The sequence below is a fragment of the Anarrhichthys ocellatus genome, unplaced genomic scaffold (assembly GCF_004355925.1).
Source record: "Anarrhichthys ocellatus isolate YVR2014 unplaced genomic scaffold, GSC_Weel_1.0 scaffold31, whole genome shotgun sequence".
Lineage (NCBI taxonomy): Eukaryota > Metazoa > Chordata > Actinopteri > Perciformes > Anarhichadidae > Anarrhichthys > Anarrhichthys ocellatus.
In genome coordinates, this window is record NW_022280061.1 from 2,124,337 (window position 1) to 2,151,401 (window position 27,065).

At 42.7% G+C, this 27,065-nt stretch overlaps 4 protein-coding genes across 6 annotated transcripts in view; 1 reads left to right on the forward strand and 3 right to left on the reverse strand.

The window, feature by feature from the left end:
- Window positions 1-9,964: 9,964 nt before the first annotated feature.
- Window positions 9,965-12,931, reverse strand: dnajb1b (DnaJ heat shock protein family (Hsp40) member B1b). Its single transcript, XM_031864657.1, has 3 exons — window positions 12,500-12,931; window positions 11,240-11,850; window positions 9,965-11,119 (listed from the first exon to the last, which is right to left on the reverse strand). Exons 1-3 carry the CDS (start codon window positions 12,717-12,719, stop codon window positions 10,886-10,888), a joined length of 1,065 nt encoding a protein of 354 aa, XP_031720517.1. The 5' UTR covers window positions 12,720-12,931; the 3' UTR covers window positions 9,965-10,885.
- Window positions 12,932-14,682: 1,751 nt separating this feature from the next.
- Window positions 14,683-22,787, forward strand: tecrb (trans-2,3-enoyl-CoA reductase b). 2 transcript variants are annotated; one of them, XM_031864766.1, is made up of 12 exons: window positions 14,683-14,762; window positions 17,721-17,771; window positions 19,616-19,667; window positions 19,803-19,847; window positions 19,988-20,091; window positions 20,386-20,501; window positions 20,758-20,863; window positions 21,000-21,072; window positions 21,152-21,195; window positions 21,425-21,482; window positions 21,743-21,831; window positions 22,043-22,787. In XM_031864766.1, exons 1-12 carry the CDS (start codon window positions 14,748-14,750, stop codon window positions 22,214-22,216), a joined length of 927 nt encoding a protein of 308 aa, XP_031720626.1. In that variant the 5' UTR covers window positions 14,683-14,747; the 3' UTR covers window positions 22,217-22,787. The 2 variants fall into 2 exon arrangements, with proteins under 2 accessions (XP_031720626.1, XP_031720625.1); XM_031864765.1 differs by lacking the exon at window positions 14,683-14,762 and having other exon boundaries at window positions 16,763-17,771.
- Window positions 22,788-23,013: 226 nt separating this feature from the next.
- ndufb7 (NADH:ubiquinone oxidoreductase subunit B7) lies at window positions 23,014-25,718 on the reverse strand. Of its 2 annotated transcripts, XM_031864768.1 has the most exons (4): window positions 25,648-25,718; window positions 25,425-25,557; window positions 24,071-24,239; window positions 23,014-23,175 (listed from the first exon to the last, which is right to left on the reverse strand). In XM_031864768.1, the coding sequence occupies exons 2-4, from the start codon at window positions 25,534-25,536 to the stop codon at window positions 23,088-23,090; spliced, it is 369 nt and encodes a 122-aa protein (XP_031720628.1). In that variant the 5' UTR covers window positions 25,537-25,557; window positions 25,648-25,718; the 3' UTR covers window positions 23,014-23,087. The 2 variants fall into 2 exon arrangements, with proteins under 2 accessions (XP_031720628.1, XP_031720627.1); XM_031864767.1 differs by having other exon boundaries at window positions 25,425-25,698.
- A 376-nt stretch (window positions 25,719-26,094) lies between these two features.
- The window catches only part of LOC116392774 (transitional endoplasmic reticulum ATPase), a 6,273-nt gene continuing 5,302 nt past the window's right edge, over window positions 26,095-27,065 (reverse strand). The window contains exons 17-18 of the mRNA XM_031864509.1: window positions 26,815-26,966; window positions 26,095-26,728 (exon numbers count right to left, since the gene is read on the reverse strand). Coding sequence (XP_031720369.1) covers window positions 26,623-26,728; window positions 26,815-26,966 — 258 coding nt within the window. The 3' untranslated portion in view covers window positions 26,095-26,622. The remainder of the gene's footprint in view (window positions 26,729-26,814; window positions 26,967-27,065) is intronic.

Below are 27,065 nucleotides of genomic sequence, written 5' to 3' on the forward strand. Positions count from 1 at the left end.
GCGTCATCTATATGTTGACACATATTATTATTATTAATAACACTGATCTGTGTAACAACAATACTTGAAAAGGTCATGAAGAGTGATATTAAATATTAGAAAATGTTGAATGAAATAAAACATTAAGTTCAAGGCTGATGCCAAACAACATATGTATGTATGTTCCATTGACACATGTCGTACTTTCTCCCTATTGTTCTATCAGATGAAAATTCATGAAGCAAGTCTGTCTTTTGTTACATTATTCATGCAAGTAAGCCTTAAACATCCTTTCTTTCCACTTCATTATGAATTATTCATCCATTTGATGATGCCCAACAGTGCACACAAAATAATAAGTTTAAAAGTTTCACAGTAATGTGCTAGAAATTATAACTTTGTGGGTTGTTTCAATGTTCAGGCCACAGTGTCTTTATTAAATATGACCACTAGGAATCGCCAAAGGCAGAAGCTTTATCATACTACACACAGAGGCATCTGTGTTTATTTTATTTTAAGGTACAGACATACGTTAATACTTCTACTGACTTATAAAACTTTATCCCCCTTATCCATAATTACATGCAAACACATTCATATATGTATTTGTGTCCCGACATAATCCGACACAAACAGTCACACCTACAATAAGAATTTTGATCGATTAACTGCTGAAGAACCATTGTATTCTTTTGTTTAAAGACGGGAGAAGCTGAGTTTAATTTTGATCAGCAGGTATAGCAAGCGAGACACGGGGACTTGGCTTGGGTCTTGAGGAGTTGTAGCATTTATTCACCAACAAATAAACTGTACACACACTGCACTGCTATGTTCAGAGCTATGTTCAAAGTTGCTGTTAACTTCATACTCACAGTCACACACGCCTTTGGGCTTACATTACACACAGCCGACAACCTCGTAGCTAAACTAATCGATGCGGTGGAGATTTACCGAGAAAATGGCTGCACGTGTCGACGTTGAAACACGCAACATTGTCGCCACGATCTCTCCCTGACAGGTGGACATTTTTTTGCAAAAAACAGAAAGCATAAATATAAATTAAAATGCAGTGGCTGCAGGTGCCACATTATGGCTAGTCAGGGCTAGCTGGTGAGATAACTTCTCATCTAATTTACCCAGTTCCCTGTAATTGGAAATGTACTTTTGATACTTAATATAAAAGGCATAATTTAAATCTAATCATAATGAAAAAAAGAAACGTTTCCTGTTTAAAGGTAACAAGCCTAGCTCAGCAGAGTAGCAGTAACTGGTTGAGCCTTTAAATCACTGATGTATTTAGCTTGTTAATTCAAATGAACAAGAAAGCTGAAGAAACAAAGAGATATTTTGTTTGTACATGCTGCCTTTCCTTTCCTTGCGCCCTTTACATTGTTTGGTATTTAAACTCCTTTTTATCTTAAGTCTGGGATGATTAATAATCATCCTAAAAAGACACAAAGGTTTTACCATATATATACTGTACATATGTTACACAGTTTGGTTAAGAGCCTTCGAACTTCAATCTCCTTTTTTCACAACATCACTCTTTGTGTAATTACTGCTCTCTGCCTTTGTAAGGCGGTACAATGTGGAATAACAGTGCTACCTATCTTGGTACCACTCCTGTGAAGTTTATGATAACTTCTTGTTGACACCGTGATAGAGGTTTCTTTTGTGTATACAGGTAGACAAAAATCCATACAAACGCTGTCATATTCCAGTTAAAATCTTAAGTCTCAAGCTTTTAATTAATAAATTCTAGGACTGTAGATCAGATTTCATTTTATTAATCTATCTGAGATTGGAACACCGTCACCCATCCGTCCTTTCTCCCTCTACTCAATCGTGTACTATCAAGGAACAAATATTCAAAAGTCTGTAAAGTAATTCCGTGAATGAAAACATATTCCTTTGTTTGCTTTTTCCAGCTAAAGGTAAGATTGTCTCTCTGTTGGCACACAAATAATGACTCTAAATCAATGCACAGACAGAACATGTCTACAACCCTCGGCATACCTTTGTAAAGGATACAAATGTAGTTCATTGTAAACGTTGGTTTCACTGAGGAAGCATCGTAGGAGGTACAGTTCAGTTGTACATCAGTGTCCATAAAAATCCCACCAATCATACTTTGGGGCGTAACTCACACTGTTAATGATGCATCCAAACCAAACCAAAGTGATCTTGGCCTCACGTCTGTGGAATCACTGCAAGATCTGCAGTGACAGGCAGATGCATTGCCCGTACAGCTCTCTGTTGGTTTGCTTGTTGCATTTTTAGTTGCTGTCGGTTTATTCGTGTGTTTTCCAAGATGGCCTTTGCCAGTTCTTTCACATATAGGTGGCAAAGGTTTGATGTAGATCACAGAGCTTGTGTCATGTTTGTCTTGGTCATTTGCAGCTGAGTGTCTTGAATGTTCGGTGCCTTTGTAGCAACAGATGTTTTCATAAATGTGAAGAGGTACGCTACATTCGACGGCTGCGGTCGCATCTGTCGGTGGATTCTGCTTTGGGTGGTGAGAACAAGAGGACTGCACGTCCTCGCCAATGTCATCGTACTCGCAGTCAGCCTGTTGAAAAGTGGCGAAGGAAAAGCAAATCAGCATTTATTAGTTCAAGTATGTTCTTCATCTCACTGGGCTGAATCTACTCAGTAACACATATATAGATACCACTTTAATTTTACTGATGTAGTTCAATATTATTAAAAAATTGCATTGTAAATATAATTTGCTGCAGACTCAAATATAAAAAAAGTGACAATCTTTGAGGCTCACCAAGGTGTCATATTTAACAGAGGAATTAGCCTGGCATCTATCTTCTCATCTAACTCTCAGCAAGTATGCAAATAAGCATCTTTCCGAAAATTACAAATGCAAATGAAAACACCAATTAGGTGTGGGTTTTATAGCATCTTAAAGAGAAATATGAGCTGACGGACTTTTGGGAAAACCCTCTTTGTAAATTGACCTCTGAAACCAGGAAAGGGAACTTCATCGGCTTCATTTGATTCGCTGCCAAGACGATCGTCATCTTTCTCTAGGAAGACAATTGCTGTGTGTCGTGAAAAGACTCGTACCTCCGTTTCATCTGCACCGACGCCGTCTGTGCTTTTGGAGCAAACCTGTGGTTGAGGTTTGATGTTCACCCTGTGTTTCCTGATGATTATTGCCAGCATCAAAACAGTGAGCATGGCAACAGCCCCGACTGTAGCGTACAACACGGTGCCTGACCAGAAACAGGAGACATGGCTCAACAATTTGACATTATCCACAAGCGACTGATATTCATGCACGACTGCACACACCAAGTGATGAGATATAAACTAACCTGTGCTGTTCTGTTTTCCGCCATTGGTGTTGTTTGAAGCTGCGAGGTTGGATGGAATATTACTTGTACATTGTGTTTTTTGTAATCTATCTTTTATATTCATAAGGATTCAATTTTGATGATGTTTTTCTTCCTACCTGTCGAAAGGTTTGCAGGCCTTCTGGTGTCCATTCCAGGTGTTAATTCTGTTGAGTTGGAAATATTCGGATATGTCCTTGTGGGAGAAAGTTCAGGTATGGTGGTCGTTGTCTCTTTTGCAACAGCTTCAAGGGAACAGTGGTGGAAAAAGTATTTAGAGTCTTTGCTTAAATAAAAGTACCAAAACAACTATGCAAAAATACTCTGTTAATCGTAAACGTCTTCTTTCAAACTTGAAGTACCAGTGTGTATTATTACATTAGTGAATTGTTTTTGTATTTTTGTTACATTAGAATGAGCCCTTCATATCTATATCTTTGCCAAGTCCGCCATGTTTCTACAGTAGTCCAGAACGGACAAACCAAACGCTGGCTCTGAAGAGGGCTTGTCATGCTTTCACGTGACCTGAAGGTCACTGTAGTTGTCCGACATGCGTCATTCTGAATCCCACTACTTTTCTTCACAAGACCCGCCCTTGTGCGGCATTCAAGCCCTGGGATTGGCCAGGTGTCCATGCTCGACGAGGTACTGGTAACCTGATTTGTTCAGGTCAAAAGCTCTGACCAATGAGCTATACTGACTCTTACTAGTCTTCCGAGAAGTTTAAAGAGGAAATCATTATTTGATGGAACTCATGGTTTTGTGACACATGTGGCAAAAGGCCCCAAAAAATCACAGCTTTTTTTCTAAGGTGTCGCAAGTGCAAAAAGATTGGGAACCACTGCCGTATAATACGTTATTCATTTTGTAAAGAACTCCAGCTGCCAGATAAAGGAGTAAATGTTCTTAGTTGCATTCCACCACTGATGGGGAAATGTGTATACACGAATGTAGAGACAAAAATAAAAGTAGTCGGTGTACAGATACATCCAATTCAAGGTAGGAGTAATAAGATCATGCACGTACCTTCCTTTACAGTAACATGTACTTCAGTGAATGTATCTAAACCACGTCTTTCCACTGCACACCAGTATTTCCCCGAGTCTGACAGCTGGAGGTGACTGAAGGTCACAGTGAAGACTCCGTCCCCCGAGTCCACCAGAGCTATCCTCCCTGACGCCGCTCGTCCACCAGCTTTTACTGTAACCAGTATATCTTCTCTGTCGTTACATGAATCCTTGCAGAGGTATTTATTGTTTCCCTTCGCTAATCTGTGTGAACACTGGAACGAGACTTCTCCCCACTCGAATCCCTCGACTTTGATGCTTGAAACCTCGATCCCAGCAGCTGCCAAAATGAAATCACGTGACAAGAGTTACAGCATCTTTGAGTTGTTTAGATTGTTTGTATGTAATTAATTAACACACTTACCATAGAGAAGACAGCAGAAGATATAAAAGGTCTTCATTCTGATTGATAAAGTGACAGCTCTGTAGTAGTTTCCTGTCAGTCCCTCCAGGCTCTGCACTTTAATTTACAATCTGTCTCTTTGAAAGCCTAAAAAGTAGTTAAATATTTCATCCGGCTCTGCCACTGCACAGCCTTGTGCAACTGAAATAACATCTAGGTGAGTTCTCAACTATCGACCTTCTTCCTGTCGTTTTGACTGTACGAGAGCGGAAGACGATGAGCGTAGCCTGACGTTAACCTGAGAGAAGAGAACCATGCGTGGGCCAAGGTGAAGTGAGAAGACCCGTATTTCCAATGCAAGCCCACACGTAGTTTCAATTGCTGGTATCATAATGTGGAGCCTGTGCTTGAATTGAAAGCAAAGAACTGAAACTCAATACGGACGCTTTTCCTCATGTCTACTACAAAAACCTGAACAAACAATTCAAACTAAGCATATGTAAATTTAAAATAAAGATTCAGTTCACTTTGATACGACAGCAGGCCTGCTAATGAAAAGTTCCAGTTGCTTTGGCACAGCTGTTTTAAAGTGGCTATAATTTACATTTATATAATAGCAATGTATTGAATGACGATGTGAAAGGGCTCACTCGTAATGATGAACCCAGAGAGAGTTATCACCTAAAGCCGTAGCTCCCCCTCAGCTGTATGGAGTGTTATAGTGAGTTTCAGCTGTTCATCTGTCCAGCCCTGTTTGGGATCACTCTCACACCTCTTATAGCGTCATTTTCAGCCACAGCAGGCACCTGTAATCAGTGGAAAAGGCTCTAAAACCTGATGTACCCTACCTGCAATTAGCTGGTGAACATAGTGGAGCGTTTAGTAACTAAAGAGACAAATATTCCCCACAGGAGTCAGTAAAGAACAAAAACAGAGCTAAAAGAGGCTAAAAGAGACTAAATATTGACGTGGACAGAAATAGGACTCGAAATAATGTTGCTCTGGAACAAACTGTAAATTATTTTTTTATTTTAAAAAAGCCCCATTGTTTGGCAAGGAATTATACATTTTGCTTATAGAAATAGACAAGATGGTTGATGTCTCTCTGTTAGATATGAAGCTACAGTCAGCAGCTGGTTAGCTTTGCTTAGCATAAAGACTGTAAACATGGGGGGGGGGATTGCTAGCATGGCTCTGTCTGTTTTTATATTTACTCACTTTAGAGGTGCCGTTAGGTGGATTTGGTTACTTTTCAACAGAGACGGTAAGCTGTTGCTGCCTGGATCCTGTCTGTATGCTAAGCTAACGGGCTGCTGGCTGCAGCCTTACACGTATCGACTCTCTGCCAAAAAGCATAGATCCCCAACTACTGCTTCAGTTGTTCATTCACAAACACCTACGAGCAATTCTAAGCACAAGTCTTGATCCAAATGTAAACCAAAGGATACCACAACATTGCAATGTTCTATTTTAGTGCTAACACCTGACATCTAAAAGTGACTCATTGTTTTTTTGATGCTGTGTCTATGAATGTGTGTGGCCAAAACACTCTCCGAGTGTGCCTTCAGTTACACGAAGGCTACGTGTGAAAGGCAGAAAATGACTATTGTTATTTAAAGAACAGGTGGCAGACAGAGACTTTCACAAGGTTTGTAGTTATAAGACTTGAGCTTGAACGTCTCTGGGTTGTCCACTGTTGGGTGAAGGTGTTAAAACTGTAGGTTGTAAATGTGAAGAATGTTTATTTCATGGAAAGTTAGTGACTCAGAGTGACGCTACACAAACGGCAACATACTGCAAGCCTGTGCATGTGGAAAGAAAATAGAGGTGTGATTAATAATTGTTAATGTGGTCACTGCATAAACTCACTGCCTTCGTTTGAACATGAAACTAGATCTTCTAAATAGACACTGGTGGAGCTGATAAAAGCAAGATATTATCAACACCATTTAATTCTATATTTATGCTTTTAATTGCCTCCTATGGGGTCCAATTCCAGAGTGAGATCAAATGTATGTAGCACCCTCTGCAGGTCTAACTGCACCACTGCCTTGAATTTGATGAAGCTCAGAATCCCAGAAATGTACAGATGCAGCAAGTCCAGCAGTGCTTTCTGTGCAGTGTGCTTTATTTAGTTGAAAAACAGATATTTATAAGGAGAAAAAGCTAAGTTATTGTCATTTGTGCTTTTCATCTAATTATGATAGATTAAATGCATATATTGTATTTGTTTCTAATTAGTTTTAAGCATTCTAAATCTTGCATACCTGCGTGCGTCACATATCAGCCTCGTCCCCGTTAACAACACCGTATTCACGTTCACCAGGCCGCACCAAATGTATCTAACAGAGTTGTGTGAATAGGTTAAAATCTTACTGACCTTGTTCCTATTTTGGAAGATGACGCCACCGATGATTATCATCGCAAGAAACAGAGAATTAACTTTACAGACATCCAAAGGAAGAACATGAGCATGCTATACAAAGACGTGTCCTTTATTTGATTCATAATAAGAACGTGAGATTAGCTGTGAGGTCAAAGACAGAATACACCCTGTTCAGTCCAGAGTTTTGGGGTTGAGTGCCTGGTAGACTGAAGCGTACTGGGAGGAACTGTGAATACTGGACTCTGGATCGGCATCTGAAGACTGCAGCCTCACTGCAGCCTGAGTAGAGGCAACATCTGCATTTTCCTCACAGTGTTCAGGCTGTAAATAAATAAGAATTGTCATTTAGAAAGATTTTATCTGAGCAGTAAACTTATTGCTTGATGAACATTTAAACTAAAACTAAAGCCGATTAATGACAAAATGGTCGCTCACCTCACCCTTGTTCTGACCTTCTGAAACAAACAAGCAACAGGATTCATTAAAACTCATGTGAATGCTCTGCTTAGGTGTCAGATCACACTATGGAATGAAAGCAGTGTGTGGGTGTCACCTCACCTGCATTACTCCACCAGTGTCTGTAGAATATTAGAGGTATGATGGCACACACCAGAAGAGCCAGGCTCACCGAAACAATGATGACCACCGTGGTGTCTGCACAGTCAGACATGCGTTTGTGACGATACAGTTTACTTTACAACAGGTCCTCCAAACAAAATGACTAAATAGTCCTTGATATTTATATTCTTAATAGTTTTGACTCATCTTCACATGATTTTCTGCATAAAAATACAAATCCTGGTACTAAGTTCTTCAAGTGAACATGCGGGTTAGGGTGAGAGCAAGACGGCAACACATTTTTTCCAGTCGTTTTGCCCCTTACTCAGAACCAAACGTATCGAGCCACTTCTCACTGAAACTGCACTGGAAACTCTGCCTCTTCTAAAAATAGAACGTTTCCACATCACACATTGGCTTCCAGGCAGATGTATCTAAAAACCATCAACACTCAAATTTAAGATTCCACCTTCAGCAAACACATTTAAAAACAGCCCTCTGTTGTCACTCACAGTGAAGTAACAATAAGTCAAACACCTTTTGGGGTGCAGAGGGGGCCTTTAAGTTCTTCTCCAAACTGATCACGGCACGATTAGTTCCAATAGTTTATTGGGGGTTCGAAGCTTGCTAGAAGGGAACAGCTTCTGACTGTGGCTGTAAATACCTTTGAGGTTGGTTGCTGCTGTCTGGTTTGTCTTGTCCTCTGTAGCGGGCAGCGTCGATGCTGCTGCTGATGGCTCAGTGCCAGATGCAGAGCTGCCTTGGGGCAGAGTTTCCGCTTCAGGCTGAAGGGGGGTGGTGGACGGAGGAGATCCGAGAGGAACAGTGGAAGCTTTGGAATAACAGGACAAACTTGAGTGGTAATACATTCTGTGTGCTCATGTGACATTGCTGAATAACAAGATACACTACATAGAATATTTTCAGGCTTTCCACGCAAAGCAACACCCGGCTGTCAGCTTCATACAGCTGTGGTTGGTTTTATCCTGAAGACAGAATCAGTATGAGACACTAGTCAGTCCTGACAACATGACCCAATGATCATAGAGTAACCTACAGTCAACACTTTGAGATTAGTTTCATGCAAAATCCTAAATAGAAGATATTGTTCATTGTTATCCCAAAACGTCCCATTTCCTGCAGGAATGTTAATACATCTAGCCATAAACTTACCATCTAAAACTATGAGCTTGACCTCCTGGTGCAACACATTAAGAGTTCCCTCCACTCCACAGTGATATGTCCCTGCGTCTGTCCTCTGCAGCCTCTTTATGGTCACGCTGAAGGCTCCATCTCCTCCGCTGGCCTCCATGCCGTATCTCCCTCGCTGCGTGACGGTCGACCTCTTGCTCGCAGTTTGAATGAGAATGCTTTCGTTGGAGCAGACTCCTTTGCAGAAGTACATGTTGTGGTGTTGGGAGCTGTTGTTTGTGGTCCAGCTACCAGAACAGTGGATGGAGACCTCTGCTCCGACATGGCCGGTCACCTCCAGCACTGCTGAAGCCTCTGCACATGCAACTGCAGCATAAACCAAGTGCATGGTTACAGCTGCTGACCACTATAGCCACTGAAATTAATGTGGAGATGTGGATGAATTGCTTGACAGGGAAGCATTCAAATGAATGAACACATTACTACTAAGTTAATACATTCAGAGTGTAAATTTGACAAATAAAACCTGTCTCTATGAATGTTAATAAAAAAGATACATCAAAACTCACCGGAGAAGCAGCAAAACATGACGACACGAAGAATCCTCATTCTTTATCGAGGTTAAAAACCAAGTAAATGAAAAGTTTAGTCTGCAGTGTTGGGGGGGGGAAAGCAGCGGGCTGCTCCGAATAAGTCTTCTGATTCAATGCCATGAAACATGAGTGCCTTAAAAGATCCAGAAAAGCTACAAAGCTGTGATTGTACTTCTTTTTTTTTTTTTATATATAAACATACGTGTTTACACTTATTGTTCTCTGGCAGCTGGCTCTGCGTGCCACAGTGCAACCACAGCACATGAAGCTGGAGGGCATCAAACAAGCTGGATGTGTATTGACGGTGTCACGGGGACCAGAGCCTGAGGGCAACTTCTGAATACCAGGGGTATTTCCAGAAGATGTAGCAGGATTGAATTTGTTCTAAGCGGCCATGGAAGCACATCCCTCCTGTCAGGCTCCTGTAAATTTACCCACAGCAGGAATAATAAAGGATAATCTTGTCTTAGTTTAGCATTTAGCTTGCCGTCAGACAATATACCAGCCAGACAGTTTAGTCCTCGGGGACTGTATGAGAATGATTTGCGTGAGAAGGGGGACTGAATTTTATATTTAGTTTTATTAAAAAGCATTATTAATGCTTTTCTCTGTGTTGCTTCATTTGGATGTTTGAACTTCATGGAGCAGAAGAAGACCAGAGGGCAGTGTTCACACTCACCAACTGAAGGGGGAAGGCCTTGACACTCGTTCCACAAAATCTTCTTTCTGGCAGAAATTTAGAGAACATTGACACCACTCTCATATCTGACCGTTACAAAGCTGTAGCTAGCAGACTGTTGGCTCAGCATTAAGACTGAAATCTGCCTACGAGTATCTTTAAAGCTCACTAATTAACACGTTGGATCTGGTTTTTCTTTAATTCAGATATGAGAGAGGCTTGTCGTCTTGTGTCGTACGATGTTTTGAGACATCAAATCAATCACGGTCCATTATGCACAAGTTACTGTGTTGACATGGTTCATCTTTCCAGCACCAGTTTCCATTTCTTCTTTCATAACAGTGCTTGAAAATTCAGTCCAGCAATAAGTACTGCCTGTTGTTGCATCATCAGTTTACAAACACATTTTTAGTTGAATTTGAGCTGTGACGCTGGTCATTCAAACAAACAAACATAACATCTTTCATGGAAGTGTTGAACCTTTAATACAAATAAAACAGATTATATGCACATGTATTTTTGCATAATACAGTACACTGTAGTTATTTCCATCAAAATAGAATCTTATTCAGTATCAAACACAAAACATTAGTCATATTTACATGTTACCCTGTGAAATGCTGCAGTCATTCTCAAAAAGCATTTTTACAAAGTCTGTCCTGTATTGTCTCATGTGATTTATAAAGCCACATGAAAAATGACTGATAAAAAAAAAAAAAAAAAAAATAGTCGGCAGCTTAGTGTGATAGTTCTGACAGTCCTGGATGTCCGTTGGTCTTGTTTAGGATCGCGGGAGGACCCGAGCGATGGTGTCCCGGGCGCTCTGGCTGAGCCGTTCTGGGAACTTGACCTCATACTCCACCAATAGGTCGCCTCGACGATCGGGGCGTTTTGGATGAGGCAGCCCCTCGCCGTTGATGCGCCGCTTCATCCCCGGCTGCACGATATCCGTCGTTGACACGGTCACCGATCTGCCGTCCAGCGTGGGCACGTTGATCGTACAGCCACACAAGGCCTGGTGGAACAGAAGGGGAAATAACAGAGAAAGAAAACAAAAAAAAAGCATGAATTAAGATCCTGAAAAGGCGGCGACAGGAACTTTATTCTACTCGTGATTTTCACAATCTTAACTTACATCTCTGAGTGAAATCGTTGCAGTGTAAACGATGTTCGAGCCGTCGCGTTTGAATTTCAGATGCGTCTTGTCCTTTAACACAAAGACCACGTCCGCTGGAATGTTTGTGGGAGTCTCGTCCCCCTCTTTGGGAAACGTGATTTTTGTGCCCTCTTTCCACCCTTTCTTTATCTGCACCTCCAGGATCTTATGCTCAATCCTTATTGTTCGCCCATCGGGCTCCAGCCTTTTACGAGACACCTTCATCTTCTTTAAGCAACCTGACAGAACTTCCTCCAGGGTCACGTTGAGATCGTGAACCACGGGGGGGTCTTGAGGCTTCTTCACAACACTGCTGTGAGGGCCCATTCCTCCCATACCAGAGCCGAAGGACCGAGGGAACCCACCCATTCCACCTCCCGCCATCCCAAAGCGAGCAAAAGGGTCGTCCGTCTCCATATCCTCATCCATGCCTCCATTGCGGCCACCGAAGAACTGTTCGAAGGGGTTACGTCCACCGAAGAACTCTGAAAAAATGACATGAGGGTCGCCCTGGAAGCTGTAGCTGAAGTTACCAGGACCACCACCACCACTACCACCACCACCACCTGGGGGGCCTCCGCCTTTCAGACCTGAGTGAGAAAAACAACCAATTAATACAGTTATCACTGGAAAAAAAAAGGACTTCAAGCACTCAATATTAAAACCAAAGTAATGCAACACTCATTGTGGCATTATGTGTGTGTGTGTGTGTCTTTAACTTTGATCTCAAGTTTAATTTCTTAATACAGTTTGTAAGACTTTCACAAATGAGGGTTACTTCCATTCATCTGCAAGTCTACGTCATTGCTAAAGTTACCACGGTTACTAAACGGGTAAGAACACTAAAGATAAAGTATTTCTGTCACGCGGCCCCACCTCTCCGGTTTCCATGCACTAAAATCAAACACTGACAACACCACTCAAACATGCACACACAAGCACACTGTGCCCTAAGCCCCGCCCCCTCCTCGTGACGTCAGACACCAACCTCCCAGCTCCTCTGCTGAACTCACGTTCACATATTTTCAGTTATACTTTGTCAGGTCTTGTACAAACTTGTATGAAATGTGTGATATCGTGTGTGCAGAACAACGCCTTTCTTTCTTGGCTCACAAACAAGGCTTTACTGAGGCACAGGGCGCCATGACACTGAACCGTTTGGTCCCATGCATGTCAGACACTGTCACCCTTTCGTGTTGACATCCACAGAACCAGCTTCACTGTCAACTGTATTCTTACCTTCTTCTCCGTAACGATCGTAAATGTCCTTTTTATCTGGGTCGCTCAGGACGTCGTAAGCCTCGGCGATTTCTTTGAATTTGTCCTCGGCTCCCGGTGACTTGTTTTTGTCGGGATGAAAGCGCAGCGCCTGTTTACGATAAGCTTTCTTTACATCGTCCTCGGACGCTCCTTTCGCAATTCCCAAAATATCGTAGTAGTCTTTACCCATTTTGACCATCCAGAGGGCTGTTTATATAAACTGCAGTCGCTCCTCCTCGGTCCGTCCTTTGGATCTACTCCGACGGCTGCGCCTCGAGTGTTGTCTTTATAAACCGCGTGGAAACTTCCAGAGTTTTCCATACACAGCCCGAACAAGCTCAACTGTCACAGTAAGTCCAGGACACGCCCACCAGGACGTTACGTTGTGCTGCCTTCAGGGGCTGTCGGAAATTACCCTGCACAGTAACATACCATGCCTTATCAGTCTCCTTAATAAACTCGCTTGCCTATGTAGGGATGTATGGCTATGAACATTGGTGGAGGAAGTTTTTAGATCTTTACTAACTTTCTATACATAAAAGTACCAATACTACAGTGTAAAAGTACTCCATTACAAGTAAACGCCCTTCATTCAAAATCCTACTTGAGTAGAAGTACTGTTTTTCAGACACATGCAGCTACTTGTTTTGCCCCTCTGGCTGATATATTATTTTAATAGGACATTAATAGATTGTTGACACCCTTGTAACTGGTGGAGTTTGAGCTAGTTTTAACTGTTTCATACAGTTTGTTTAACTATGTACGACGTTTAGAATGAAAATAACTCTTTGGTGCAACTGCTTATAACTCCCCACCCTTATTGTAAGGAGTTAAAAGTGCAAGCAAGTTTGAAACGACTGTTTTAACAGTGTATTATATTATATAAATTGATCATGTGTTTGTTATGTAACATCTCAATCTATAGTCTAAAGTAATTAATAGCTATATATGTCCATTCCTAAATGTACATGTTCCATGGACCAATGTATTGCATGAGCTGATCTAATTTATGCAACCAGTCGGACACAATATCACCAAATTAGGACTCAGGAGGTAACACTTCCACACCTCAGGATGGGTGATACGTTCAGATGTGTTGAAAATGGTTTTATTGGACAAAATTCCCCTTTGATTTGTTTCATGTCCTGTAACAAGGCTTTGCGTGACTTACAAAAAGTGACAAGAGTACGAGTAGCACATGAAGGCAGCATTTCAGATTCCATGGACAACACAATAGACTACATGCTTCAGCTCTTGCTGTGGCTTTTACACAAAGATGTCACTCTGAGATTTGTTGGGCAGTCTCTGTCTGACAAGTGAAACGAAACCGGTTTGTCAGGGATGAGAGAGGGGTTGCCAGTCTTTATATTTAAAATATCTCTGCAGGTGTTAAGACTTCCACAGATCCACATACGCTACAGTGGATTTTTAAGGTGGAGCTCACACAATATTCTTTTGGAAAGGCTATAATTCCTGGTTATGCTTTTGTATATTGTAGGGTATCCATTCAAAGTATTAACTTACACATGTCCCTGTGTATGTAAGTGTATTGGACAATAATACTTGACACAATTATGGTGCCTTCAGCACAAGAAAAATATTTTGGGTCAGTGTGCCTGACTAATACAAGCATTTCATAGCTTGACAGTTTCAGAAAGTGTTGCCTTACAGTGGCAACATACCAGGCAAATGGCAAACTTTATTTTTGCAGGTCAATTTATGCACAAGGAAAACACAATCTACACATAAATGCATTTAAACAAGAGAAAACAAATAAAGATATTATATGAAGTGCAGTGGAGGGGGGGGTACATAATGTAGGAGCATAACATTGAGTAAGACTGCAAAAATGAATTGGAAAAATAATAGCATTTAGTCTGCAAATTAAATTGGGAAACGTCAACAGATTGATAAATAATTTTCGATACAGTTTAAGAGAAGTGGTCCTCAGTCTGTCGTTGCTGGTTGGATCAGTAAGCCTGCATACAAACAGACAGAGCTGCTGCTCAAAGAGCAATACATCCAATTACGTTAGCATAGCCGCGACCTCGCCATCTGCTCAAATCTCATTGGCTACGTCGCTGACAGTGTCGCCAGTTTTGATTGGCTGCGTGACGGACGTCGGGCCCGCCTACGGTGGCCTCAGCAGACACACTTCACTCCGCTGATTGGAGACGGCTCTGTCACTCATCTGGGATATTGAGGAAAGAGGGTGCTAACTGCCAGGATGAAGCACTACGAGGTAAGTAGTGTCTGTGGAACTCCAAATCATCAATGGAGCCAGAATGGTATTAATCAGACTAATTCGGATTTTTTCTGTGGTTTTTGTGAGGATGAACTCCACCAGAAACAGTCACGAGAGGATCGCATTCTGCAGCAACGCCGCCGGATTTAACGGCCTCGTGCACGGAAACGACCGCTTCTATCGGTTGATATCGACGAAAGTCAAGCTGCTGCCACATGTGCGATGAATTAGACTTGCGTTGCGTTTTTGTTGAGTTTTCGATGTACGCTGAACGTCTCTGTTAGCTTAACACGGAGTCCTCCGTTTGGGATAAAGCTCATCATCGCCATCTGTGGCTGGAGCGACGCATGGCGCTTCTTATCTTGTTATTGCTCAATAATGCAGGTGAACAGTCGAGCGTGCAAGACTTGTTAAACTTGCTCAGAAAGAAAAACCTAAAACAATGTTTTGGCTAAGTGTCACCAGAAACATCCACACTCCTGACACAGGCCTGTTTCACTCTGTTATCATGAATGTGGAAGGAGTCCACTGCCACTTAAACAATGGCTGTAAGCCTTCTGCTGCAGCTACTGAAAGCTAAAGCATGAGCACCAAAACCCATCAGACAGGATTTGAAGTCGCCTCGACAGAAACTGACCCAACCAGCGGCTGCTGCGGTTCTCCTTCCTTCTGTTGATCACAGATGAGGCTGTTGCAACCTATGAGGGGGTGAAAAACACTTGAGATATGAAAGATGTATGCCATGTTTTCATTCAGTAGTTGCAAAGTTAATTTTTTTTTAATGGCCAATGTGACAGCAATAGGCCACTCCTGTGATCCCCAATCCATCTGCTTGACTCATCCATTCATGGCCATTGAAACCTATGATAATGCTCCAAATAGGCATTTTTGCAGCGTTTGCTCCGACAGGCATCTTCAATTATCGGCCATCCTCTCGGCTGCATTTGAATACCACTAGCGTGCACATGTTGGAAGTCTGTGTAAAGCCGCTATGAGGCCAATGACGTGCGCACATTCTAACCATAGTGTACACTCGGATGAGTGACGACATAATCTGTGTCACAAAAACTGACGGGTTAGCCACATATTAGCAGATGGTGTGGGCTGCACAGACAGTAGCCACTGCTGGCCACGATTCCTTACGCTATTACAACTACCAAGATCTGTGATCATCACAAAATACCACCAAGTTTATCAAGTCTAGAGTCGAGATTGTTTCATATCTTTTGGTTACAATGTGTCCACAATATCCTGGGACATAAATCAAACTGTAAATGTTTTCCATTAGTGTCAATAGATGGTCATTAGTCAGCAGTGATCTGTCTTACTTACAAACTGACTGTCCATGAGTATCTGGAATGGAAATGATCTCTTACCTTGCGATAGGAGGTAGAGGGAAACCCAGCAAAGAGCAGCAGAAGTCCACCGGCATAACTAAAGCCTGGTTCTCCCCGCTTCGCCCTCACCCCAGAGTGCCCTACCGGGACAGAGAGTCACTGCCAGACAGAAGCTTTATATAGATGAGATGGGGGAGGTTCAGTGGCAGAGGGTATGCCTGCCATGGGGTTATTTCCCCTTAAGTCTCAACTGCAGTGTCGTGTGTCCTGCTTTGTTTAAGCATACATGCATGTTTACTTTCAGTAACACGGCAGCAAGTAAAAAGCACGCATTATAGTTTTAGAAAGTAAGTGCAAAAAATTTGAACCGCTTGCCTGAAACACACAAATAAAGAAATATGCTAAATCTGTGGGCATCTCAGGCCCCAAAACCAAATCCCCAGAGAGCTCCAGTTTACTGTTAGTCTCTCTGTGAGCAGGTGTACATGGTTCAGGTCCCTGTCTGAGTTAAGTTGATAGAGGACCTTTTTTAGATAACAGAAAATGCTTTCCTACGTCCGGCCTAAACTTCCACGTTGCCACTTGTGACTCTGTCTAGCATCATTATAGAGTGGAAGCGTGGGGGGGGGGGTGGGGGGCTTGGGCTTCACCAAGGGGGATGCCCCGACTACGCCCTCTGAATCTGGAGTGTTATCACCCCTCGGTGGCAGGAAAAGGCGGCTCCTCGTGTGAGTGACTGAGAAACCGGCCTGATCGGTTTGGTTTTCGAGGAACACGCTCGCATGTAAAACGTCATGTGGTTTGGTTTGGTCGCGTGAGACCCTGAACTGGTCAGATCAAAGGTTGGTGGTGCACATCGGGGGCTGGACAGATGGACAGTAGAGTGAGCCCATGACATCACCGCATAGACGGAGACGGGTGGGGTCTGTGGAGAGGAAGAAAGGGGGACACACTATAAAGGGGGGGGTTGCTTTTTTCATAATAACCCCCTCCATCTTCCCACTTAGCCAGGAGTTGAGAGGTGCCAGGGGCCATCAGGTGTCCTTTTTTAGAGAGGAGTTATGTTTCAGATCCAAGTCCCCGCAGCACTAAAATAAAGCTCTCTGCTCTAGAAGTTTCCTTCATGAGATGTAACACAGATGATCTACTGCAGACAGTTTGCCAAGGGGATGCTGGGCATTCCTGTGTATGCAACTGTGCACACACATGTGGTATATGTCCACGCTCCAGAGGTCAGTCAGCAGTTAAATAAAGCAACGCACCAGAAGTGAAGGAATGACCAGAGAGGGAGGGGGAAGGAGAGAATGAGGGGGGGAGGAGGGGGGAGCAGGGGAGAGACAGATTTATCTCCACAGCTGAGAGCTGCCCCTCTCCTCTGTGGTTTGGCATGAATCATGGATAGACAGCTGAGAGGTGAAGAGTGAAGGGGGTGAAAAAAGGAAGATAAACCGAGTGCAGGAGAAGGACTGTGGACATGGATGCCCTAGCACTAGAGGCCACCAGCACTAAAAAGCCGGCAAACGGGGCGGTGGCGTCGGCGGCCGCCCCGGTGCTGGCTCAAGCCCCGGTCAAACGTAAACCTGCTAAAAAAGCTAAAAAGGCCATTGTTTTCTTTGAGGTGGAGATACTGGATGCCAAGACCAAGGACAAGCTCTGCTTCCTGGACAAGGTGAGGACGCATTTCTTTTCTTCTTGTTTGTATCACTTTCCATCTCAGTTTCAGTTAACACTTTTTTTTCTAATATCATCTCTGCAAAAAGATGTTTTTCATCTATATATGTGCACATGCAATTGTCCTTGTGCCTGTATGTTTACTAAATGCAACAGGTGCTGTGTGTCCGGTCCTAATTCATATTAGGCCATAACAAGGCGCGGTCCAGGGTAACCCCCCCCCCCCACATCGTTCTGATTGAGGTTTAACAGTATAACAGGGATAACACAAGCCAGCGTGGTACTGACTAGTGGACTGTACTCGTGCTGACAGTTTGGATTTAAGAGCATCACTGTTGTCTTTTGATGGGACGTTTAAGCTCATTGTTTTAGGTCTATTGTCAGTACTTTGTACTTGGCCTGTACTTTGTTACTGTGTTTAGATGGCTTTCGTGTGTTACCGACAGGCCTGTGAGTCATTAGGAGGGTTCAGCGTGTTGTTGATGTGTGCATTAGTGGTGTTCGACTCCTCTTATCAAAGGCTGCTCCTCAAGATCACAGAGTGTAAAGTTCTACTCTCGTTGGATTACACCCTGTCGTCGGCTTAGCAGAGATTCTGTGGCGATAGCGTGCAGAATCTTAACACCTATTGGAGAGGACGTTTCGCTGGTTTGACGGATATAGATCTGGATCTGGACAGAGGGTCCTTTTGGGGGGGGACTGGTTAAGTACGAACAGACTGAGTTGGATATAAAACTCAAGTCCTGTATCATGTCAGGGTTTATGAAACGGACTCTGAATACAGCCTGTAGAAAGAGGGGGGGCAGCGGGGGTCACAGAGAGGGTTGTTTCTCAGTGATGTCATCCTGCTGAAAATGGCCTGTGGACCTGTGGACCTCTGGACCGTGTGAATAGAAACCAAGTCTATTACAGCAGCAGACCTCTTCAGTCTGCTTCAGATGGGTCACATGGTGTTTGAGCAAAATACCAGTTCTCTGAGTTCTAGAGTTGCTCAAATAATCTGGCACCACCACCCTGTTTCATACTGGGCGGTGCTGGAGCTGGTAATCAGATATGTCTCTTGGCCTTAGATTGTTACAGACAAACTGGAACCTTGAACACTTTTCTCTGTGTGTGTCCTTGTGGCTCAGGTTCCTGGGCGGGTCAAAGGTCGAAGCACATGATCGTAATTTGCAATTGTACGTTTGTGACCGGAACTCGCTGAAGGTTGACAGTCTGGATTATTTTGCTCGGTGCCATCTTTGGCGTTCACACGTCTACTTAACGGCTTCTTGCAGCACACATGAAGAATAAATGCTTTCACACTCGTCCTGTGTCACACCTGTGCTTGGACAGTGTGATTGCATACAGACGTACATTTCACAGAAGCATCTCAGCTCCCATATTCCAGGCCAACAGGGGAACACAGGCTTACTGCTCAAATGTCGGAGAAAGCCGTTTCATCAGATATTTTAAATGTGGCTTTACGTTGGCGGACTCCTCCTCAGACCGGGAGCTTTCACCGCTCCATCATCCCGTCTGGAACAACTCTGCGTGTCCACATGTGCCTCTATGTGCTCTTCATGTTTCTGTTGTCGTTGTGTTTATATTTGGGCTAGTTGTTTGGGACATTGTTGGCAGCCTGGCACAAGGTCTTGCACTTTGGCTGTCTGTGTGTGTGCCTCTTTAAAACTCTAGTACCAGCTGTTAATAAACCACATCCATGGGGTATGTGAGCTAAATTTACCACTAATCACAATCATGAATGGAAAACAGGGTTTATCTGTTCCTTTGTGTGTGTGTGTGGGTGCGTGCACACGTACAAGTTCCTCCACTTATTTATTGTGGTGTCATTTATTGTAGGTCGAGCCAAATGCCACTATCGGAGAGATCAAGTCTATGTTCCACAAGAGCCGTGAGTGCCATCTCTCTGCAGCGTCTGATTCAACATCATACGTCTCATACGTCTGATTCAACATCAAGCTGCACATACAAATACTCACTTGATGTCCCGTCTGAAGATGTCTGTGTCGTGTCGTATCTGTTTCAGATCCTCAGTGGTACCCGGCCAGACAGTCCATTCGCCTCGACCCCAGTAAGTCAGCCACAGTGTGATTGTCTCTCCGTCTACTCAAAGTGAATGTAGTACGACTTCCCGACTCATAATTCACTGTACATCTCATTCAGTAAACGCGTGTGTGTGTGTGTGTGTGTGTGTGTGTGTGTGTGTTTCAGAGGGGAAGTCTCTGAAGGATGAGGATGTTCTGCAGCATCTCCCTGTGGGAACCACGGCGACCTTTTACTTCAGAGACCTGGGAGCCCAGATCAGCTGGGTCACGGTGAGTGCAACCCGCTGCCGTCTAAAGACAGATGTGCTGTCAGTCTAACAGTCCTGACGAGCCCGCGTGCACCAGATTACAAGTGGGATCAAGAGCAGCTATATTGAGATTTCCCGCTGGGTAAAAAGGGCGGGTGTGTTTCTGGGTAAGGTGTGTGTGTGTGTGTGTGTCGGGAGAGACAGGACAAAGCGAGGGAAGATTATATATTTATCTTTCAACACGGCACCAAACCGATATATCAATGATATGACACTATGGCTCTAATTGACTCTGTCCTACTTCATTTTTTTTCAGGTTTTTCTGACCGAGTACATGGGTCCGCTGGTCCTCTATCTGATGTTCTACTTCAGAGTTCCCTTCATCTACGCACCCAAATATGACTTTACCACCAGTAAACACTGGGTCGTACAGTGAGTGTCTCCAACACGCCTTCACACACTTTATATAGTCGGAGCCTTCTTGAGAGGACCGGCGTGTCCTCTTGGAGTATTATTCTCCTTCTCTCACTCTCAGCAACAATGCCAATTATCAGTTTCCCCTATGATTCCATTCAACCAGCTCTGTCCATATCAATGTGGAAATGACCCTTCAACTCCTACACGATGATAGAACATAGAAATATAGACAATATAGAAAAGCTAACACAAGCCTTTGTGCTTTTTCCAGTCTCGCCTGCATGTGTCACTCTTTCCACTTCGCGAAGAGGCTGCTGGAGACGCTGTTCGTGCATCGCTTCTCTCACGGTACGATGCCGCTACGTAACATCTTCAAGGTGAGACGCGTTCTACCTCTCAGGCTCTGACCTCTTCTTCCTCACATTAACAAAGGCAAAGGTGTCATGGAGGTCTTTCATAGAGTAAAAGGTCAATGATCAACTGTCAATGTCCCCGTCTTATTCCCCATCTCAGAATTGTACCTACTACTGGGGCTTTGCAGCATGGATGGCCTATTACATCAACCACCCGCTGTACACACCACCCAGTGAGTATGCTGCACCGTGCACTCAGCACCCGTCTACCAGAGCGTCACTGTAACTCCTGTCGCTTGTTTCTTGTTGCAGTCTACGGCGAGCAACAAATCAGACTGGCCCTCATCATATTCCTGGTAAGAATAGTTCTACCTTCACACTTAATTCTGTAATTTATTGTAAATTATTTAATTTGATAGAAATAAATATAGAAATAAATGTCATTTTCATCATTTAAGTTTTTTTTTTTTTTTTTTACAACTCTTTGTCATCCTCAGAAGTGTACAATACGTTTATTTATAGAGACGGGCCCTGTTCTTCATAGTCTCTCTATTAAATCACTTGTGTGACTGTTTTCTTCCTTAGTTCTGTCAGATCGGCAACTTTTCCATCCACATTGCTCTTCGGAACCTCCGTCCACCAGGTACAAATATATTTAAATGCTTTTTAATTAAAGAAAACAACATTTTACATCTTAAGTGTGCCCCTATAACAGTAGATGTTTGTGAATAAACAAGCCTCAGTCCAATTTAGACCCTGAAGATAATGAAGATAATTGGTTTTCACAGCATTTAAGGTCAATTTAGAATCATTTAGTTTTGACATTAGGCCAAAATGTAAACATAGGAACGAGTCGATGGTTTAAAATAAGATACATTTCTTTGTTTTGCTTCCTTCATCCAGGGTCTAAGACCAGGAAGATTCCTTATCCAACCAAGAACCCCTTCACCTGGATCTTCCTGCTGGTCTCCTGCCCCAACTACACCTACGAGGTAACGCATTTCATTACGCCTCCGCTCACCAATTCATGTGCTAATTATGACCATTTTTACACAAATGTCTAATAGAACAAATTGATGACACTTTGGACAGAAACATTTATGACATACTATATTGTACCACTGCACCTTTGTAAATTAATTTCACCGCTGCTGCCCTCTTGTGGTGTGTGTGTGTGTAACATCCCTCCTCTTCCTCGTTCAGCTGGGCGCCTGGTTCGGCTTCACACTGATGACTCAGTGCCTGCCGGTGGCCTTCTTCACCTTGGTGGGTTTCATCCAGATGACCGTGTGGGCAAAGGGGAAACACCGCAGCTACCTGAAGGAGTTCCGCGACTACCCTCCTCTGCGCTCGCCCATCCTGCCCTTCATCCTTTAGAGGACACCTTCGCCGCTCCTCGCTTGTAGGAGTCAAATACACCCCCTCCCTAAATGAGAGGGTGCTCTCCTGTTTTCCACCCTCCAAACTGGAACTGACTGAATCTAACAATGTCCCTTCTCCCTCCACAACCAAATCTTCTTTTACCTCCTGTCTGCCATCCCTGTAATATTGATAATATTGAGTGCAAATTTCTTTTTATCACCCACAAGCTCACACTGATTGATTCATTGAAGTGTTTGAGCTGCTCAGTTTATACTGAATAACAAACTGTACATACATGTTAAGATGCCCAACCACTCTGCCATCTCATACTGTTGTCTGGAGGCTGAATCTGCAGTTTAGTTTTTATATCCATTCATCTAAATTTCAAATCATGACAGCATGTCATTTTGATGTTGGAAGTAATTTATTAAAAAAAAAGGTAAACCAAACTGCTGTTGCTTTGCTCCGTTATTACAGATCACCTCTGTGTTCCTAAGACTCCAGAGTTATCGGAGCTTTGTACGAGGATGTATTGTGTGAAGTTTTAAGTGTCGCTAATAGAATAAATGACATTTTACAGGTTCAACAAGGGTTGAAATGTGCACTTTGTTTAAATTAGTTTGCAAATACACATTTTGTCAGACACACCTGCAACCAAATAAAAAACAACCAGAAATGAATAAACCTTTAAGACTCATCCAAATACTAATAATAAAATGGTGATGGAAGAATTGTAGCCAAACACTGAACATGTTGTTGGTGAGGTTATCCAGAGGATTAGCGTTCGTGTGGACATTAATAAGACGGAGGGCTGTAGAGCTTAAACCATATTGTTTATTGTGAACAGAAGCACATATATACAGAGGAGTATCCGAGGATACACTGATCATGCAGCTTCAGCCTGAATCTCGACCCTCTTTTTCCTCAGCTGGAGCCTCCTCTCTCTCTCGTACTCCTTCATACGCATCACGTAGCTGGAGGCAGAAAGACGAGTTCATAATGACGAGCTGGATACATATCACAAGGTTAAAGTTCATTTGTCAAATCTGAAATCGAGGATCTTGAATAGGTTCATTTGTGGAGTCTTAATATTCAAAAATCTAGCTTCTTAGTTTATGCAATTTTAGAATATTTACTGTAAACTACGACACAACAGAGTAAACCAGACACTTTAATTAGCTTAGGGTTTTCTGAGCTTTTGGCCACTAGATTTCATTTTTCATGATTATGAACTAATAACGAACAGTACGAGTTAGATCTGCATACATGTCTGATAGTGCTGCAGGTCTTCCAATACCAGTGGTTTTAAAAGGTGAACCAATCATGTATTAGCAACTGCAGACTGTAGGAAGCTTAAAGCTTTCATCCAGAGCACTTTCTCTACCTTTGGCCGACATGTTTGATGCAAACGTGTCCCAACCGGTAGAACGCTGCGCCTAAATACACTTCTGTGTTCTGCATTTAACAATGAACATGTTTTTAATTAGGTTTTAAAAATGACATCTTTGTCATTTAGAAAACAAGAATATACCTAATAATTATTTGACAATTAAGCATATTTATATTGCACTAAAATCAGGATCAATTAAGTAATTTGGCAACAATTTTGTGTCACTGCATCCGAGGGAATGTTAGCTCGCGAACTGTGGAAAAACATGCATGTCTCTACCCGATGATGTGATTAAAATGATGCATTTGCAATAAACAATATTTTATTGATCTGAATTCTTAAGCACATTTAGATATAAAAGTAACTAGCTTGAGTTTTTTTTACTTGATCTCAGTAAATGGCGCTCTGAGGGCCACGGCGGGAGGACCTGGTCTAGGAGAGTCCATCCTACATCAGACCTTTCAAATAACAATACTCACTCCTGGTGTTCGCAGTAGTCCCAGCCGTGTCTCTCATGCTTGCAAGCCAGGAAGTTGGGCCAGTTGTCCCTCTTGCACTTCATGAGTTTCAGGAGATACTGGGCACAGTAGTCCCTCTGCTCCAAAGGCAGCTGGGCCAAGTTCATCTGTTCCTGACTTGCTACCATCTCTGAAGAAGGAATACAAATTATTATTGTCATCTGTGCACGTACAAGGACCTCGTGAAGGATGCATCGATACCAATATCTGGCCGATACCGACTCAAATAGCTGGATGAGGTACTGTGACAATGGAGCCTATTCTATTCTGTATATACTGGAATTTTAATTCCTGTTTACATTTTCATTTAATTAAATGTCACTATCCCAGAAGGAGGTAACACAACTGAGGCAACTGATTTCTGTATTTATGTATTACAGCTTGTCTCCATTGTAACCACACAAGAGTGGAAGTATGCACACAATTCCGAAAAACAGCACGTTAGTGTAGAATATCGGACGAAGTCCAAGACTCCAAACTGCTAAACTCGGAGCACAACTCCTTTGTTTTCACTCAAATAGAAATTCTAAATGAACTTGGACCGAAAGGGTTTATACTTATTACACTATTTTTAAAATGCTTTACTAAGTGGACGATTGTTACATTATGCGTTACAGAGTTAGGAAAGCAATTTGAATCTTCACTAACAGAAGCAAATGCCTTTTCCATGCATGCACCATACTTAAGACAGATAGTAAATTAAATGGTATTTAAGTGGGGTCCACTGACATCGACTTCCTGGAGGGTTTTGCTTGATTTCACAACAACGTCCCCACGGGTTCTCTAACGTGTACACCGAGTTGCTCCATCATTAACTGCATATGATTTATCTTAACTGTTCAGACTTTAAACTTGATTACATTTTCCACACGGAAATTAGTTTCCAGCAGAGATATAATGTATGTGAATTGTAGTTTTAAGGTGGATTTCAACTTTAACCTTTACATGCATCTATTCTGCACAATGTACTGCATCGATATACTACAGAAACACACCTGTGCAGTAATGTCATATCTACATATAGTGGTTATTGCTCATTAGTATAAACATATGTTTTGTCTGCAAGCTGTGCTACAAGTCAGGTGTCCTCCTAAATACTTGAGAAAGCCAGATTATGAAGTGACAGGGCAAACTGCAGCAGCTCACTTGACACTGGACTCCTCTAACAGCAGTTAGCTGGTGAGCTAACCGGAGCTAGCTCGGCTAACGTCAGACAGGTTAAACATAGCATGGCCGAGAGGGGAACCTGTTTCACTCGAGGTGATTATAAACACAAGGTAGTATTCCGTTAGAAGTGTGTCTTCTGATGACAAACCTCGCTCGCTCCTCTCTGGAAAGCCCAACTGAGGGTCGAACTCGTACTTCCTTGCTGGGTCCGGCTCGGTGTCCGTCTCCGTGACATACCGTCTGGCCAGGTGAGCTCCCATGGCAGCGACGATGTTTAGACACTGTTACAGAAAAAATGGATTATGTTTAGTTTGCTGCTGTACCGTGCTAATCTAACATTTCCAGGAATCTGCTGCCTGCCATCCGGTCACCTCCACAAGCCCCTTGATGCCACTTCCGCTTCTCACCGGAAATAAACAGCCTTAGCGGTACGTCAGAGAAACACGTTCCTTCTAGCCAACTCACAAAGGTTCCGAGGCTGCCGTTTCCGATAACTCAGTGTTTACTAACTACTGGTAAAACTACTTATTCAGTTTTAAGTATTTAATAATGTGAACCGTACAAAAACATTACAGTTAAGCTCAATATTCAATATTTTCTAGCAAAGCTGGCTCACCAAACTAAGAGCCCCTGCACCAGAGCCCCAGACCCTCAGTGGCCATGAAGGCCTCAGAACTAAATTGTCCACAGTTAGATCACAACAAGGACAAAATGCATTCACACTACTACAATATAATATTTTTGATTTATTTTGTTGGGTTGTATTGGTACCTTTAAAACTTAAGCAGATCGAACTAAGACTATTAAAGTTGCAGTTGTGTTATTTACCAATAAAATGAACAATGGTTGTATTCAAGTGTCCCAGTAAGCCATGACAGTGTGACAGTGAGCCAGCGTGCACCGTACCTGTACAAAAAAACTGCGGTCAGTATCCCAAGATAAACCTACGAGGCATGGCATTTGAATTTATTTATTCATCACATTTTAAACACAACTTACATAACTTTCATATTGCAAACAGATTACAGTGTGAAACCCCAAAGCTCTGATGTTTTGTTTGACACATTTATTCTTTTATCACTGGCTTACATGTCTATTGGTTCTTACATTGACTATTATAGCATCATCACTAGATAGACATGTTTTTTTGATTTCCTGTTTCATTAATGTTTCTAAAAGTATTTAAAAAAGATTATTTATGATTATTACAACTATGATTTCCCCAATTTTCCCTTTGTATCTTGTTATTTCCACTCCCATTATGCATCACTCCTATAAGGAAGCCAGGCTCAGCAGTGGAAAAAGAAAACATTTAGCAGCTGTTCAACTATATGATGAGTTTTCTGTCACTGGTAGAGATCGTCATTGCCTTCCTCTCTGGAAAGATTTGGCCCCCCTGACCCGGAGCCTGACCCCTGACCTCCAGACTGGTCTCCAGTAGCAGAGGGGAACCTAAGTGGGGGGGAAAAAAAGGGTTGTATCTTGAAGAATCCAAGACTACATGTTCTGTGACACAGTTGTTCTGTCATAATATGTACCTGAAGTTTCCAAAACCTCGGCTCTGCTGCAGAGTTTGAGAAAACATTTCATACTTGCGGATGTCATTGTCACTGACAGAGCGACGAGCAAATCGCATCGCCTCTTCAAAGTGGTCCTTTCTGAGCTCTGGGACTGGATCAGAGTCCTCATCCTGCAGGAAGAGAAAAACATGATGTGGACCTCATATGGAAACAGTACACCACGTGTGTGTGTGTGTGTGTGTGTGTGTGTGTGTGTGTGTGTGTGTGTG